Source organism: Numida meleagris, chromosome 2 (genome assembly GCF_002078875.1).
Source record: "Numida meleagris isolate 19003 breed g44 Domestic line chromosome 2, NumMel1.0, whole genome shotgun sequence".
In the NCBI taxonomy this organism is placed as follows: domain Eukaryota; kingdom Metazoa; phylum Chordata; class Aves; order Galliformes; family Numididae; genus Numida; species Numida meleagris.
Window position 1 is genome coordinate 30,988,972 of NC_034410.1, and position 18,241 is coordinate 31,007,212.

General features: G+C 40.2%; 1 protein-coding gene and 1 long non-coding RNA gene across 3 annotated transcripts; one reads left to right on the top strand and one right to left on the bottom strand.

The window, feature by feature from the left end:
* Positions 794–16,105, top strand: GPNMB (glycoprotein nmb). Of its 2 annotated transcripts, none has more exons than XM_021387712.1 (11): positions 794–993; positions 5,323–5,472; positions 6,148–6,291; positions 7,652–7,825; positions 8,900–9,061; positions 9,557–9,865; positions 10,382–10,504; positions 11,188–11,290; positions 12,108–12,313; positions 14,691–14,778; positions 15,561–16,105. In XM_021387712.1, the coding sequence occupies exons 1-11, from the start codon at positions 924–926 to the stop codon at positions 15,712–15,714; spliced, it is 1,683 nt and encodes a 560-aa protein (XP_021243387.1). In that variant the 5' UTR covers positions 794–923; the 3' UTR covers positions 15,715–16,105. The 2 variants fall into 2 exon arrangements, with proteins under 2 accessions (XP_021243387.1, XP_021243388.1); XM_021387713.1 differs by having other exon boundaries at positions 795–993; positions 10,409–10,504.
* LOC110394079 lies at positions 11,146–18,239 on the bottom strand. Its single transcript, XR_002435359.1, has 5 exons — positions 18,037–18,239; positions 16,099–16,887; positions 15,581–15,684; positions 12,210–12,377; positions 11,146–11,278 (listed from the first exon to the last, which is right to left on the bottom strand). It is a non-coding gene; the product is annotated as an uncharacterized LOC110394079 (long non-coding RNA).

The following is an 18,241-nucleotide window of genomic DNA, read 5'->3' on the forward strand; positions in this document are numbered from 1 at the left end:
CAAAAGCAAGAAACTTCATCAGGCTGACGCGACTGCAGAATAATTTAGTTATTGCACTGCCTGCAGAAGACCACCTGTGGCTGGTGAAGCAAGTTGAACCTGAATGTGAACCAGAAAGTGCAGTGTTTGCCAGTGTTACCCTACTCCTCTTCAGGTGCTGATTACCTTTCATTATTAGGTTGGGCAGTAAAATCTATTTTTGTTTAATTTCTATGCACCACATGCTACAGTGAAGTACTTGTTAGTGTGTAGATCAGCTTGTGACCTAGATATCGACTGGCTCTCACAACACAGTCTGTCATCATACCTCTAAATGTCGTATAGCACAACTGTGGCAGTAAGGTACATGCGTGTACCCACTAAACAAACTTTTAAATAATGTTTGCCTTCAGGATCAACTCTGATCAAGAGCCAAGTCCAGGGAAGTGCTAGAATCAGCCAGATTTCATTTAGCTTACAGTTGTTGCTCAGCATGTGGGAAGAGAAACTTGTTAAAAGTAGAGATGGGTTCATCAAATGCAATGAGCTGTTGCAGTAACACTAGCAAATCAGGCTAGCGTGAGAGTTAATTTGGATTTCTGGAAGTAAATGGTCCTAATTTGAAAACAAATTAAGTACAAAAATTGATCAGGGTGCAAAACCAATGTAAATATGCCTGCAAGGTAAATGGCGTGGCTCCAAACAGGTCTCTCAGAAATCCCAGGGAATGCTGAAAGCAAAGGGAGTGAGTCATAAGCACATGAGCTGAAAGAAGCTGAAGACAAAATCATGCATCCCTGCTTAATTCCATCACATGATGAGTCCTGGGGCCCTTCATTTAATAGGAGAGCCGAGCAGTAGAGAAACTTCGTTCTCACTTCTCAGCAGAGGCTGAAGGAGTTACTGCTCCGCCGCACGCACTGGCCGACGCGCAGCCTGGCACCATGCACGGGGCTTGCCGCCACCTCGTCATCCTGCTCCTGGCCGAAGCGGTCCTGTGTGCTGCTGCCTTGCGTGAGTGCCTCCCTCACCCCTTTCCTCCCTCCTGTCCTGAGATAGTGCTGTAAAACAGGTTGCTCCCTGAATTGTAGCGGTTGCGGAGGCTATACTGAGCTGGAGAAAAACACCAAGACCTCTTTGCTGTGCTCCACAGGTAGAAAGCTAAGCCTTGGCTCATCTCCTCAAATTTCTAACAATATTTCTCTGGCTCAAGTATAGCCAGAAAGGCAGAGGCAGCATGGATTTCTCATAGTTTGCTTGGCTGTGGCTGGGAGAGGCTGCCAGAGCTCCAGGGGCCCGAGGAGGCCAGGAGTTGGACCCTCCAGCTGTGGTGGTCGGTCTTGGTCCCCGGCTTCTTCCCAGACTCCCAGCTTGACTTCCAGTCTTACTGACTCACCAAGCTCAGTGCTAGCAGCCCAAAATGGGAACTGGGGGTCAAGTTCCAGAATCTGCAAGAAGGAAACTGAAGGCCTTAGCACTGAGGTCAGGCTGAGCATATCTCTAGCCTTGTACCTGTCCTTACCGTGGCTACTTTCCCAGCCTCTGATGGTGTATAGCATCAGAACTTCCTCAGTCAGTTGTAGAACTGTTGCATTTAACAGGACTTCTCCTCCATCAATTTGTGCACTCCGGTTTTGGTGGTAACCCACGTAAATTTTGAGCCAGCAAGAAATGTCACAGTTTAACTGCGCCTAACATGGAGAAATAATTGTATTTTTTGTGCTTAGAACGTATCAGCTGCTAGCTTCATTTATTCTCCTTAACTTTTGTACTTTCAGAAACAGTGAAAAAATGCTTCTTCCTCCATGCTGTTCATGATTCTGTTTTTATGTTCTCCTGTCACCCTTTCTCTAGGCTGTTTGGCTGTTCCTCATCTGGAAACAATTCCATCCCTTTGTCACCTTTCTCTGTATTTTTCAGTTCTCTGACACCCTGCTCATGCTGTAGAGAACAGAGCAGCATGCAGTATTCAAGACGTGAGCACACGGTGAATTATACAATGCTGTAACAATGTTTTCAATTTTATTCTTTAACCTTTTCCTATTTTTTCAACTATTCCCAAGCACCGCATTCAAAACTGTAAAGATACAAGATCTCATTTTCGAGTGGCAATAGTAGATTAGAGGCTGCTGTTCTGTACGAACAGTTCTGTAACAACCAAGTCAGCCTCGTTCACCTGCTCTCCAGCTCTCTTGGCAAAACTTGAATATATTTGTGAGGAATGCGCTCCTTTACGGCACACCATATTCAGCCGCTGTTTCTGACAATTCTATTCTTTACTGCTGTTTCTACCAGCTTGTCCAATTTAGCATCACGCCTTTTATAATCCTCTAAATCTTCCCTGGAAATGCTTTAAAAACTGTCAGCACAGTTGCCAGCTTTTTTTTCACGGCCACTGAAGCAGCTTTAAGCAAGACATTACATGCTATGGTTAACAGCTCATTTATTTCACTCTTGAGCAGCTTCCACACCTTTTGAGCCATCTGATCCAGACAAATTTTTTATCTGTTGATTTGCTCTATAATTGTATCTTCACTTTTAGAGAGATTCTCCATCACTGTGAAGAAAATTCTGGCACAGAAGTCTCTTAGGCTCTTCCTTTGCGAATGAAAACATCAACAAATATATTTTTATTTTTGTGCCATCACTTTATCTTCCCTAACTGCTACTTTTGTATCTATACCATGTATTCACCCTACAGACTTTCTGGCAGACATTCTACTGCCTCTGTATCTTAAAAAAATTAATTAGTAATTTTTACATTTTTGTATGTTGTTTCTCAAAATCCCTTTTTTCCTGCTTTATTATGTTTCTACACGCAACTTTAGAAAGTTTCTATTATCTTCTCTCTTCTTAGCTCAGCCATAACATCAGCCTTCTTACATTCTGCTCTTTAACTATGTCATCTTTGTATTGCTGTTCTAACGCTGACTTTCTCTCCTTCATGGCTAACACACTAGCACAGGAAATGCTGAACTTCTTGTCTTTTCTGTATTTTTCACCAAAATGAAAACCAGAATGAGAAAGAAGGAAGTCCATCAGAGTGTGATCTTCTCTCCTACAATCACCTCACCAAAACTATTACAGTAATCATTTCCTTAGATTGTATTATTACCCTGTCTATTTTGAACTAAACTGTTCTAATTTTACGTTACGACCAACATCTGTTCTTGAGTGTTTTTCATTGTTACAGAAGAAATACATGAAAGCTTTTCATTCCTTCAAGTTCAGCAATGGAAAATCTTCAGTTCCATGTGTTAGCTGAACTAGTGGTGAAGTATTTTCTCATCTTTATAAATGTCTTTTTCTTGTCCTGAAGCTTGTGAAATGTTTTATATTTGATTGAAATAAACAAAGCACAACAGGGAGGCACAGAAATGCCTAAGGAGCTCATGATTTAGAAGCAGTGACCTTTATTACTAAAGCTGGACAAGCAAATGACTTCTGAATTCAAAGATGGCTATTCAAAATTCAAAATTAAAAGCATTTATAAAATTAGAACAGTTCCAGCTCATTTTGAACATTTGGGGAAAAAAAACTCGAATGATTGAAATGTTTTGATCTGACAAAATCAAAACATTTTTATTCATTACATAATTTTTAGATAAAATCAAAGGGAATGGAAAAAAATAGGAAAGATCCCTAACCACTTACTTTCAAATAAGATGACATTAATTTTTTGACATAACATGTGATTAAGCACAATAAGCCTTTGTGAAATATTTTTATACTTTTTATAGTTTCTAATCTGCTTTTCTTTTCCTGAAGGACAATATTGCCCAACTCTGCTTCTGACAAAGACTGAACATAATAGAGCATGTGATACAGGCCATGAGGAAATACAGGTCATGATGTTCTGCCTTGCTTACATCAAAATATCTTAAATCTTCAGGGAAGTCCTGATTCAAGATATTTAAGTGAGATTACAAGGAGTTCCCATAGGGCAAAAATGTACAGGAGAGCATGTCTCATAACATCTGCAGACCCTGCTCTTTTCCTTGGACTTTTCATCCTTAAGCCTCAAGAGACCAGGGAGAGAGCTACTCACTTTGGGGTGACCACTGAGATGGGACTGGCTAAGGGATGCCCTGCCAGCCCAGCAGCCATCTCACTGAGTGATAAGACACCAAGAGAGAGCAGCTCCCGCCTATTCTGTGGTGCTGTCCCTCTGGCTCTTCCCTACAGTAAAATTAGGAGTCACAAGACCATGCTTAGACTGGCTACACCCGCTCTGCAACTTTTCCAAAACTGGGAAAAGCTCCAACGCAATTGGTTTTGGTGCAGCACACACAGCCATTCCTGCCCTTCTTATAGGTCCCTGCATCTTCCCTGAAATCATCCAGCTCTTTTTCACACGTGTATAAATCTCAAAAGCATCTAGCATCTGCTAACTTTAAAATAAAGCCATGAAAAGCAGAAGAAATCCCGACTCCCTTGATGCTGGGACAGAATGGCACACCCAGCAGTTACCTGATTAACATGACAGAGTTGTTTAAAGCCTCCAGGCTTTCATGGAACTCTGCATATGAGTCTACCTATGAACGTATTTTTATGGTATCCTACAGTGTTTGACATGCTCCTACTTGTTATTTGGATATTTATTTTGCTTTGCATTATGTGAGTGCTTTATAACAGAGAGGGATCCTCAAAGGCCTGGGAAAAGTCGGAGTCCCTCATTTGTAGTGATATGAGAAGAAAGAGGTTATTAACCTTATTTAATCCGAGTCATTTTAAAGTAATAGGCATGAAGCTAATGTGTTTCTGCTGTTACATTGTAAACACATTTAATTTACTATTCAGCTCTTAATTTCCTTTTCTGCAAACACCAACTTCTGCTATGCTTGGCTCCAGCTCTCTCACCCAAACTAGCAGCCACCTCACCAAAGAAATATCACTGGGTCAAAATTCATTCCCAGCACAACCTCCACTAGAGCACAGCTCAAACACAGTGAATGTACCTGTTACCCTTTCAGCCAAATCTTTGTCACCAGTCCAGCACAAGGCACGCAGCAATCAGGCAACCTCTTTACAACTGTCCCAACTGTCGTGTGCTTATTATGTCCATTCATAAGAACAACTGTTCTGATATGGTCAAAATGTTGTAAAACATTGTACTCTTTCTCTGGAGAGCCTGCAATAGTGCAAGTGGAAAAATATCAGTCTGTCAGAGGTGGAATTGCTGGTTATAGCTGATGAAAGTGTCTAGATAAGGTTCTATAACTTTCCACTGGTGAAGAGGACCAGAATACAATCATAAGAGGAAGGCTGTTCAGCACAGGCGTGGTGCCTTTATAGGGTGGGAGGGAAGACACTAGCTCGCTGCATGCTTCCTTTTCTTTCCAGGGTTTCAAGATGTGCTGAGCAATGGAAGAACTTCTCCTGTCACATACCACAAGAAGATACAAGGCTGGTCTAGTGATCAAAACAACTGGAATGAAAAACTTTATCCTTTCTGGGAAGAAAATGACCCCAGGTGGAAGGACTGCTGGAAAGGTAATCGCACACACCCAACTCAAAGACACCTAGAAAACTGGCCAGAAAAACCACCTCACCAGAGCATGCAGGTGCTGCAGTGCTTTTTCGTAGGTGCAATACTCCCAGCTGCTGCAAAGTAGGGATGATGCACTCTGATACCATTACCAGCACCTCGTCTGAAGAAGCAGAATAGTGAGCTGTTCCAGCAACTGCTTTCCCATACCTCACAGCCTCAGACATGAATACTTACCACGACTTAGTGATGGCCACGGCTCTAGGATGATGCTTTATTTGAAACATGCCCTACAGGACATGTAGCTTCAATTTCTACCTCTGTAGGGTGCTGTGGGCTTCAGTTAAACAACTTCTGTGAAGAGCCTGTTTATTGTCTCCTGGGCTGAGCCAAGGTCTAAATATAGGGGAGAAATACAAATATTCTCCTTTGGAATATATCAACCTCATAGGTAAAAAATCTCACTTTTAGCTCTAAGAAGGAAATGAATGACAGATCAGTAAGTTACGTGGGGGGAATCCCTACTGTTCCAAACTAGGGCTTTGATGAGAACTCAAGTGATTTAGGAGTACAAATCCCCTTGGATATAAAGGAGAAAGCACTTACAATGTAAATAGTGCACAGTTGAAGGTAGCTGCTGCTCTGATAAATACAGCGAAGTTCAATTTTGGTTTTTACAGGAGGAAAGGTGGCAGTCAAACTGGTGAGTGACAGCCCAGCACTGGCGGGATCCAACGTGACATTCGTTGTGACCCTCCAGTTTCCCAAGTGCCAGAAAGAAGATAACGATGGCAACATAATATACCAGAGAAACTGTACCCCAGGTAAGTAATGGCAATCTCCACGCACGGTGCGCATGTCGCACACTTTCACACCAGCACCATTGTGAAAATCATTGAAATCATTACAAACACACCCTGTGAACAACAGTCATGTTGCTCCTAACTGATAACTACACTGGAGTCTAACCTGTCATACCATTTTCTTCCTTCACATCACTGTATTATTTTTTGCATTCTGCATCTGCTACGTATAATGATCACTAAATTTAAGGAGATTTGTCTTCACTATAAAATTGGCTTCCCCAAATACTTTAATTGGCTTTAATTTGGCTTCCTAACAAAACTGTTGCTGCTTTTCAGCTCCGTCACAATGCTGCAGTCCCCGGTTGAGTGCAGGTTCAACTGATCACTCAGTCACACTGTTTTCCTCAAAATTTATAAAGCTTGATTTATAAAGTTGATTCATAAAATTGACTTTTTTTTTTTTAGTTTTGGATTGTAGAACTCACTAACAAACTCAAGAACACTCAAGAAAGAATAAATCTCACATTCCCACACTTTAAGAATTAAAAACAAGCAGAAAAACAAATAATTTAGTCAAGCAATCACTTCATAGGATAATCACCTTTTTATCTTATTCATGTGATTCATGGGGGAAAAAATATAACAACTTCAATGTCTGAAGCTGCCAGATCTGCAGTGAAACAGGCTGTTGTACGTTTCTCCCTCTGAACTCACAAATCTTCAATGATTTTTTTTACTGATGAAAGTAATTTTCATTTCAAGGCATAACAACTTTTTTGTTTCCGTCAGCATAAACTCTACTTTTTCACTGTCTAATGTTTTGTTAACTGCTGATACCCATTCTCTACTTAATGTCCGTTGTGCTGTTTGGGGAGGGAAACTATATTTTAATATTCAAAAAGGAACTGAAATTCAGGTGAAAGTTATTTAAAGGTGCTGTAGAAAACTTTTCTGACAAAACAAAGTTAGTCATTTCTTCACAGTGTTTCCATGGCTGAAGTTTCTACTTAAAATTTTAAATTCTGCTTGCCAAATGTTGGGGCAACTTCACTGGCTCCAGTGAAACACTAGAATGCCATGTAGATGACAGTAAATTTTGGACAAGGACCTTTAAATCATGTCTGATCATGACACAGTAAATTTTTTAAGCCTCAAAATAAAAAAGTTCTAAGCCAGAAAAATTTGGTGTTTATATTAAAAACAAACAAACAACAACAACAAAACACATACATGGAAAAACTGAATGTCAGGCTAAAAATAACCCACCTTACCCTGTTGTTTAAGACCAATAACTTTGCCGTAACCTCGGGTGTCTGCCTCCTGTTTCCTCACTTGCAGTTCTCACTTGACCAGGAATATGTCCTATTTCTACACTTAGATTCTCCAGCTGCCCAGGATCAGTATGTTTACAACTGGACTGAATGGATCGACAACTGCAGCTGGGAAAACTGTACAAGCAACCACAGCCATAATATATTCCCAGATGGAAGACCTTTCCCTCATCATCCTGGCTGGAGAAGAAAGAACTTTGTCTATTTGTTTCATACATTTGGTTAGTACTGCAACATACCTCAGTTTAGTTGATGCTGCAAAGCTTACATTCTCTCATTTTTTCTAGTATCTTTCATTAAAAGTCCATAAAAAGGATTCCACTCTTCTTGAAAGGGGACCCTGAACTCATTGTCCGCTTCTCAAAGAGGCCAGTAGTGGCTCTATTAATCTTCTGCTAGGTTTGGAAATTGTTTATTACCAGGAGATCTTCTTTAAGTCTGCATACACAGAACTACCACTGAAGAAAATTAATTTCCTTTCAGTGGTACTCGGTATATTTTCTAGGAAAACATAGAGTCTGAGGTCAGTCAGATGATTTGCTGGCCAGCCACTGCCACTTCAGATTCTCAGATTTAATAGAGAGCACAGAGCTGTATATGTTCACATCAGCTTAGTGGTACAGCAGTTCTTGATTCTGAGGAGAAGATAAAAATTGTCATTGACTACGTAGTACTGTTTTATTCACAAATGCTGATTTTCACCATTTCCAGCTGTATGTAGTGGCTGGGCTATTCGTGGCACTGGCTACCTACTAAATCTTAGAATGCTCATTTATCCTGAGAAAATCAGTATTATCACCAACATCAGCATGAACAATAATAATAGTGTTCCTAATTTTACATAAAGGTGATTCTATTTACCTACCTCAATCAGCTGGAAGAAAGACAAATTAACAAACGTATATGAAGGGCTATGGGGTATGAAGCATTATATCTTCTTGCTACATCAAAGGTAAACTTAAAATGCCTAAAAGGTAACGCCATCCACTACATAATCCTAATAACTCAACGTAATGTAATTTCTTTGGAAAGATGTAAATGCCTTGGCAAATACTATTCTTTAAATTGGAGAAATTTGGGACATCTTTCTGACACCTTTGAAAAAAATAATAATAATGGGAGTAAATGCATTGTAAAAGTGCTCCCAAACACCTGCCAGCTAACTGAAGGACAATTCTAAACTATACATCTTGATTTAGGCAATCCAAGAGTCACAGAGATACAGGTTCTCTGAAAACAATTTCTTGTAGCTAGCCTTAAAGGAAAATATATTACAAGTTCATGTTCTGTTTCAGGTCAGTACTACGAAACAATTGGACGATCTTCAGCAATTTTTTCAGTCAACACCGCAAATATCACTCTCGGCAAACACACAATGGCCGTATCCATTTACAGGAGAGGGCAGCACTCATCATACGTTCCAATAGCAAGAGCAAGTACCACTTACGTTGTAACAGGTGAGTGTGCTGAAATAAACTGTAATAAAATACTGGGAGCATTTGTTGTTTCCCTGTTAAAAGAAAGAATTCACCACAAACAGAATCTGGCATGAAAAGTACGCATCAGCTTGAGAAAGGTTTTTAATACAAATGTGAAATCTCTAGCAAATTCCCTAGAGCAATGTATTTTACCTCTGTACCTACCTCGGTTGTGACACCTCTACTTGATGGGATGAAGAAGGATTTACTAGAGGAAGTGCAGTTTTCCACAGATGCGTGTGATTCCTTATTTGTTCCCTGGTTTGTTACCTGGGTCCCTTATTTGTTACCTGGGTAACTGTTTGCCACTGAAATTGACTTGGAAGATCAGTAAATCGAATTAAACTAGAAATCCATGTTAAAGATACTAACGTCTCACATTCTGACTCTTGCTGTTCAGGAGCTTTGGAGCTGTTCGTTGTTTGGAGACAGATATGTGCATTTCATTTATTTATTTATTTTTTCTTCCGGCAGACAAAATTCCAATATTTGTGAGCATGTCCCAAAAACATGACCGCAACATCTCAGACTCCATTTTTATCAAAGACTCACCAATCACATTTGATGTGAAAATCCATGATCCCAGCTACTACCTTAATAATTCTGCCATCTCCTACAAGTGGAACTTTGGAGATGGAAGCGGCTTATTTGTAGAAAGCAGTGCCACTACATCTCACACCTTTGCTCTGCAAGGAAACTTCACTCTGAATTTAACTGTTCAAGCTATTATACCTGTGCCTTGCAAGCCAGTAACACCCACTCCATCACTGCCCACCCCAACAGGTAAGAGTTTCTCTATCAGTAGTGAGGATCTATACTAAAACTAAATTATTAAGTACATATATTTGGAACTTTTAGTATCATCAATGAAGTTCTGTGAAGCTCTGCAAGCTTCACAAATTGGTTTAGAGACAGAATCAATATACACATAGACATCATTTACACATTTAAAAAACAAATTTCCATTTATACCAACTCTAGTTCTACCATCACAATGACAGCATAAAGGGGTCTTCAGATGGACTCAAGCATATATACACCTATTTTTATATCCTCTACTACACCAGATCAAGTGGTTGTAGTCTTGCCTACTCAAGAGACCTTACCTTCTGAGGTAAGATGTAAATTTTAAGTGAAGAAGTAGTATTTCAGAGCCAATTCCTTCCTGGTTTGCATCAGCCTCCTCCCAAAATTAAATGAAATTGGATTGAACTAGAAAAAATTTACTCATATGCCAAAATATGGGATTTCTACATTGCATTAAGCTGTGTATCTGCTTTTCTTTCCTGAACCCAACAGTAATGACTGAAGCATTTTCTAATTCAGGCTCTTCTGCCACCACTGAGACAACGGAAGACAATCCTGATGGAGGTTGCCATATTTACAGATATGGATACTACACAGCTGGTATCACCATTGTAGGTAAGGATGTGAGTCAATACCTGGAGCGGAATGAGGCTAATAATGTACTATGCATATGGTAAAGATAACGTTTATTTAGCCACAGTTTTATCAGATATGTGAGTCCCGCAGTCAAGATCCTCCTCTTGGACACAGCTGGCATTTTTAAAGATTAATGCACACATAGTTAACTGGCTCACTTTGGTTTCTTTAGAGGCTCTGCTGGGTCAGGTCAGTAGCAAAGGTTATGGTGCCTTGGTTTCAGACAAGTCTTGATCTTCCTTTATCTGGACTCCTGCTGATGGCTGTCCCCATGCTACACATGGGTTTCCAGGCACTTGTACTGGGAAACAGCTCGTGGGGATATAAGCTCTATCATTCTTTTCTGTTCTGAAACACATTGGCCTGGGTCACATAAGGTTGAGCTAACCTTGGCGCATACAGAAGTTGTGGCTACTGGGAGGTGGAAGCAATTTTGTGAAAGAAATAACTAGCTATATAAGAAAAATAAAGCGAAGCAGAAAGGCACAACCTCATAGGGAAAGTACTGGAACATTTCTCAGCTTTCAAACCCTTCAAAAGGAGCGCTAAGGGAGGGAGAAGGTTATGGCAAAGACCTGACCTGAACATCAGCCAAACACTTGAGGTTCTGTACACACAAGCTTGTCATGTGTCCTACTGTTGACATCTGTTTCCTCTTCCAGAGGGAATCCTTGAGGTAAATATTATTCAGATGACAAGCATCCAGATGACAGAAAGTCAAGCTGAAAATCCACTGGTTGACTTTGTTGTTACCTGCCAAGGGAGGTAAGTCTGTAAATGAAATTGTCAATCATCTTCCCGCTTTAAAAATAATTAGGTGCTGGAACACTGTCTGCACTTAGACTCAGCTGAATGAACAAAAGTTGGGAACACTGCAGTGTTTCCATTTCTTGACTGGAACTAAAGATAATGCAAGTCTCATTTGTAAATTATGTCAACAGAAGCTACTGCCAGGCTCACAGGATACAGAACAAATGGCAGGCCGAACTAAAAGTAAGAGAACTAGATAGTGTGGAGAAGCAATTCTATATTTTCCTGGCAAAGACAAGATTTCAGCACTCATTGTGAAACTGGAAGCAGTCTACTGAAATTGGAAGGAAACCCTCTCTTTTCAGCCATGATTTTTTGACACTTAGAGTAAATGGGTGTATCTAAGCAGTTTCTTGGAGAGAAAAATGTTGCACTAATATTCCTAGCTCCTGGAAGGGGATTTGAGTTGAGAGGCCTGAGAACTAGAAAAACTGTCTTGGCAACACAACTGGAAGACAATTTACCCCTTGTAAGTTAGCGTTCACTTTTTCAGCACATGATACTACACATAAGAATCTGTATTCTTTTCATAATGATGTGTATTAAAGGCAACAAACTTCCTAAGTTGATTTGAGGTAGGTTTTTCCTATGATCACCGTAAAATGTTAATTGCATAAAATATAGATAATATATACATACCATCTTCATAATCACTATGGTATCACTGATCAGCAAACAAACATCAGTATAAATATGGGGCATCAGTGCAAGGTGTCCATAAATGGGGCTAAAAGGACTCCACAACACAATGTATTCTCTCTTCCCACCCCAGTCTCCCTACAGATGTCTGTACAGCAGTTTCTGACCCCACGTGCCAGGTGTCTCAGGGCATGGTATGTGACCCCATCATCGTCACTGATGAGTGCTTACTCACCATAAGGAGAGCTTTTGATGAACCTGGAACGTACTGTATAAACATCACCTTGGGGGATGACACAAGTCAAGCCCTTGCCAGCGCACTTATTTCTGTAAATGGAGGTGAGTTTGTGCAGAGCAGATGTGGGCTGTCTGTGAGCAATTTCTCCCTGTGGTCATTTATCTGCTGAGAAGAGAACATAAGAAGGTACATAGGAATTTTAGCACGCCTGGAGGCCTCAGCAGAGATTGTGCCATCTTGTGTGAGAGGTCATACAAAGATAAAAGACAATTGCTTCCCTATGGGAATTTTAAATGTTAGAACTTGGTTTGATTTATGTGTACAATCTACAGAGTACAGCAATTATACAAACCCTTCAGTAACACAAAACATGAAATGTTCTTAAGCTGTAGGTTATTTTCGCTACTCTATGGGGCAGAAAAGTAGGTAAGGGACATGCTATCCATCCTATTGCACACATGGATAAATAGAAGAAAGTAAGGAAGGAATCAGCTCATATGAAAGAGAACCAAAGCCTACAGCTGAGCAGGCTGCCGGGTGCCCTCTTTGTAGCTCATTGATCTTAACCGGGTTTCTGTTTCTACATAAGATGAACCAGGTTCTGAAAAGGCCTGCGTCATTCATTGATGACAAAGTGTGCCCTAGGTGACTGTTTTCAGAATTGGTTTACCTTGGTTAGATGAGTATCACTGTGTCTTGCTCACAATTATTCAAGCACTCTTTGACAGAAACAGGTATTAACTTGGCCTCACTAAGGACCCTAAACGATAAAGCTGTCTCTCTGCTCCCAACCCATTTCCCTCCTGACCTCTCACTAAATGTCCTAGTGACTCTTCTGATTTATTTAATTAGCATCAGCCAAGAAATTGACCCTTTGAAGTCACTTGCCACAGTATTTTGGCTGCTTTTATTCTATCTAGGTGTAAAATTAGCTCTATCTAAATCAGCTCATGGTGAATAAGACACAATGTCTGACCTAAATGTATTTCAGCTCTGAAAGACAGAAAAAAACATGAAGTAGGATTTTACAAAAGTGTATTCACAGCAGCTAAATTTAGCCTAACAAGACTGTCTCCCCAGGTTTCCTCCAGAAGGAAGAGCTAATTTGTAGTCTGGGGCTTTACACTACAATCGTTGCAGAAACAGAATCTAAGGGAGGTTGCTGCTATGAATCACCTTCTGTAGGAGTCCATCTAACGTTTGCAAACATTTCCCATCTGCCATGATTTTGCACAAATTTAAAGGGAAAATCCCAACATTTGGTACCTGAGTGTACCTAAACATTTGGCCTTTGAAGTTGGCAGGACTGTAATTGGGTTTGCAGGCATTGCACACAACATCAGCTCTTAACCTGCTCAAACTGCTGTTGAATTAATTGCAGTCCTATGATTTAGACTTGTCCCATCAGTATGCTTTGCAAACAAGTCCAAGGATCCACCTTATTAATAAAATAATGTAAATCCCTACACTCTGAAAAATTATCACGTAAACAAAAACAAACAGTGAAGTCAAGCCTCCACAGATATTTTATCAACAAAATGAAAAATGTATGAGGCACGTGAACCAAGTAAATGATTGAATATCGTGATTTTCATAGATATCAATTACAAATTAATGCACTAGAATGGTAAGTCAACATGCGCCTCTAGGTTACTTCACTGTATAAAAACTTGTTAATATGAGGACCAATAATGTGTCTCAGTATTCTCAATGAATGGGTTGAAGTCCTTCCTATGGACTGGAAAATTAAGATATTTAACACATTACAAAAAATATTGTAACGATACACCTTCTTCCATCACATAAAGTAGAATTTGGAGTAGAGTGAAATTGTCAGTGACAAAAACCAGAAGGTAGAGCTCAATGTCAATTAGAGCCCAGAGTTATTTTCCCAGGATAAGAATGTTAAAAAGCAGAGCTCTCAGCTTTTGAATAAGGCAAACAAGCCTGGGTTCATCAGGCTCTCAGCCATGCTTCACCATCTTAATACGTGGAGCTGAAATGAACAACATTTAAGAAACTCCATTTTTACTCCCTTTTCCTTTCCTTGTGGCTATCATACCCTAGAACCAAAGTTGATTCCTACATTGCAGCTTATAACGAGACTGCATCTCATACTTTGGTGTAAATGGTCCCCTAGCTTTGCAATTGGCAAGGAGCAAATCAGCTTCACCTCGTGGGATGCCAGCAAGGGGCTCAGTGGCTGGAGGAGCCACAGCTTGTGTCTGGAGCACTGCACATGCAAAACCAGCAGAGCCCAGCTCACTGTCTGGTGGCACTCAGAATTGAACTGATCAGGCTGTGAAAGCACCACCTCCTGCATAAGTCACTGACTTCCAATGCTTAGCTTGTGTTCCAGTATTTCTGCTGGCACTGCAGCCATTAGAACAGTCAGATAAAAATCATATTTTCTTTAGAAAGCCAATCTCACTGTTAAAACAAGGCTAACTTTTAATCAAGCTGCTTTCTGAACTCTAGGATCATCCTCAGCGACAACAAAAGGTGTCTTCATCTTCCTTGGTTTGTTGGCAGTGTTTGGCACCATTGGGGCTTTTGTCCTTTACAAGTAAGTTGCTAAGATTAAAAACAGTTCAAGGAACTGACAAAAATATGAGTTTAAACTAGCAAAACCTACAGCTATATTTTTGTTTATTTTTCATTGTTGTTCGCAAATATTCTAGCAAACATTCAAGGAAATGAGATTACTGGCTTAAGCCACAAAACCATCAGAAAACGTGCAAATATTTGAATTTAACAGAAAATTACATTTGGTGTTCATATGCATAAACGGTAATAAAAGAAGGCCTGGGACCAGCATGTAAGGAAAGTCAAACTACATGATGTGATTTAGATATTCAGTAAAACCTAACAAACAGAAATTTAATTTAGCTTTAAAACTCTTACAAGTAGTGATCAAGAATTAATCATCAAAATACGTTAAATAACTGACAGACTCTTTGGAAAAAGGGTACTGGGCATGCAGAAAGTGGTTAAAAGAAACAGATATTTGTGCATTATTAGTTTGGATGTTTCTCATGAAACTTTAAGACTGCACTGAGACTCCTGAGTTAAGAGTATGCTCAGCCTTTGCAGGCAGTGGTGAGGAGGAAACATCTCCACAGAGCAACAGTACTCCTCTAAGCCACAGAGCCTTCTCATTAACCAGGCCTTAGTCACAACTAATTAACTATGGCAGTCAATCATTATTTTTTTAATTGAAGGGGGAAGGAGGAAAAAGAATCTATGTTATGAATATATGACTAATTCTCCTATGCACTGGCTGCATGTTAAATGTGGACCTTTGTGTTCAAATGCTTTTATGCACCTAACTGTACATGTTCTTTGTAGGAGATACAAACAATACAAACCTATTGAGAGAAGCGCAGGACAAGCAGAGAACCAGGAGAGACTGAGTGGTTATGTCAGCAATTTCAGAGCCTTTTTCTTCCCTAAGAGCACCGAGAGAAATCCTCTGTTGAAAAGCAAACCAGCCATTGTTTAAACCTTTAGCGTAACATTGACTTAGATTATGTATAAGACTATACCGTGATGCTTTTTTGTTCTTGTTATAAAAACAAAGGAGTAAGGTAAAAACACATCTAGATTGGTTGGTAGCTCTGGGGGGCTGGGTGCAATTACAAATACTAAAATAGTCCTTCTTAGAAAACAAAGATAGTTATGAGCACTTGCTGTTCTTACTTGTGATCTAGGATACTTTTCTAAATAACTAACCCCCGTGCCTTGTGTTTTCTTACTTTTGGGTTAACTAGATGCAAAATTAATCAAATCCATAACCTGCAGGGGAAAAAATACTACTTAAACAAGCAAAAACCAAAAACATGTAAATACTTAAGTCTTAAATAGACAGTTTAGTATAGCTGCTTACCACCTTAAAGAAGATTCAGGCCAGAAACAGGAGACAGGCACCAGCTATGTTTGTGGAAAGAATCTGCCATGATATATTCCCAGGCACTGGCACCTAGCTGCTCATGTTGGTTTCCTGCGGGGGAGGTCCTAGACAGGCTTGCCCTGCACCTACTGGCTCCCCACCAAGAAAATCCCAGCCTCTGGGAACAGCCACAGGCACTGCTGCCCACAGGCGGTTTGGCAGCCACCCTGCTTTGCAGGGCAATGGCATTCAGTAGTGTGGAGCCAGCTCATTCCGTGCCAGTTTGCCTCAGCGCAAGAAACAGGGCTGGACACATTTAGTTCACTGCTGTGGACATAGCTACCAGTGCACAAGTCTCATTATAACCTGGACCACAGACACCCAAGCAACAGATAACAAGGCCTACCTGCTTGGTTTTTCCCATTGAAACTCATTTTTAAATAAACTCTAATTTCTCCTTGCTCTTCCATTCCCTCTATTTGACCACTTTCACAAATGAAAACTCCTATCTACACAAGGCACCATGCTCCAGTAACTGCTTTTGCATCATCCAGCTTAGAAAGTATGAACTTCTGCAAAATCCATGTGTCTTCACTTGTTCACTGTAGCAGTTCTGTGCTAAGTCATGCTGAGGCCTCTCTGAGGTGAGTCTGTCTTCTAGCCATACATTCCTGTAATTCTGCACTGTGGCATTTCATAGTGGAAGACTGGAAGCAAACAGCTGAAGTCTGTGTTACTGGATAACATGAAAAGAAGAACATCGTATTTGTGGAAGGGAAGAGGTTGCTAAAAGAAATAGGAAAACAGACAAAAAAAATGCTTTAAATGACTTGTTTTTAGTAACAGCCTTAAAGTTTATAATCAAAAGTTAAAATGCAAGTTTAAAATCAAAATAAAATTAACTTTCATCTGGGGCATATGACTCTACATAATCTATTTCTCAACAATGAAATCTTTGAAGATCTATATTTCAATATATTTAGCTTATTCAATGTATCTTAGAAAAACTCCGACACATATTGTTCTCCATTCCTGAGGCAATAAAGAAGCACAGACATACTTTCCTGACATCTTAGCAGATCTGTAAGTGCTCACCATTTGCAGTCTGAACACAGCCTTCACTAGCACGTCCACACTGTGCACAGACATCACTTTTGGATATAAAACCTCAGATTATAACACCACTGTGAGATTAGGTCTTCATAAAAATTCAGCAGCTTCTTATTTTGTTTCCACGTTCTCCAACTGTAATTCTTTTGTAGCCATTTCAGATATATGAATAGAAGTACCATGTCTGGTTTTGTTAAGTCTTCCTTATGTATAACAAACTATAATCTAACCATAACTGGGCATCTAAACAATTCTCTGACTTAATCAGAAACTACTTTTCCTGCAAAACTTGCTGTCTGAACATGATGAGGCCTGTCACCAGACCAAAGCTGACTTGTTGCTCTGGCTTGAGGCAGGACAGGGGTTCCACCAAAACCTTTTGATGACCTGTTATGAGGCAGGAAGAAATGAGGTCTATCACAGGCACGAGGCACAAGGTCAGGGTAATGCAGGCTGCCAGCACCCCAACTTATACAAAGAAAGCACGTTTGTTTCTGGAAAACACGGCGTTTTAGGAGCTCCAAGACTTCTTAGACTTTTGTACAGAAACCAGTTTTCAGGCCTACTTCAACAACTTTTTAAAAAATCTTCTACCTAACAGTATGGCACAGCGTGCACTATCTTCCTTTAGATATCATGTCAGAACACTTAAGTTTTATTCTTTGATTTTGCCTTTTTAACTGTAACTTCCATTTCATACATCTTTAGTTTTATACAATGGAATCTAAATGCTGTATTGACAAATAAACCATCTAATGATTGTCAAGAGTGCTCTCCATTTGTCTTGTAAATAGGCAGTCTGGTGAGTTATCTCCAAGTACTGACCAAAACAGTGACTTCCTCCAGAAAACACACACGGACTTGACTTATTCTTGGTGCATTTATGCACGCAGGACGCTCAGCCCAGCCCTCACACCGAGATACAACCCCCCCCACCCCCCCGGCCGCCCCGCCGCCATAACAGCACGGCTTCGCCCCTCCCATAACGTCGTCCATGCAGCCTTGCGCACGCGCCATCTCGCGCCCTGAG

Bases quoted from the DNA above. Each gene is read 5' to 3' on its own strand.
- GPNMB (XM_021387712.1), top strand. From the start codon at position 924: ATGCACGGGGCTTGCCGCCACCTCGTCATCCTGCTCCTGGCCGAAGCG. The intron at 6,292-7,651 runs GTAAGTAATGGC...TTCTACACTTAG, and splicing joins CCAGAGAAACTGTACCCCAG to ATTCTCCAGCTGCCCAGGAT. The intron at 7,826-8,899 runs GTTAGTACTGCA...GTTCTGTTTCAG, and splicing joins CTATTTGTTTCATACATTTG to GTCAGTACTACGAAACAATT.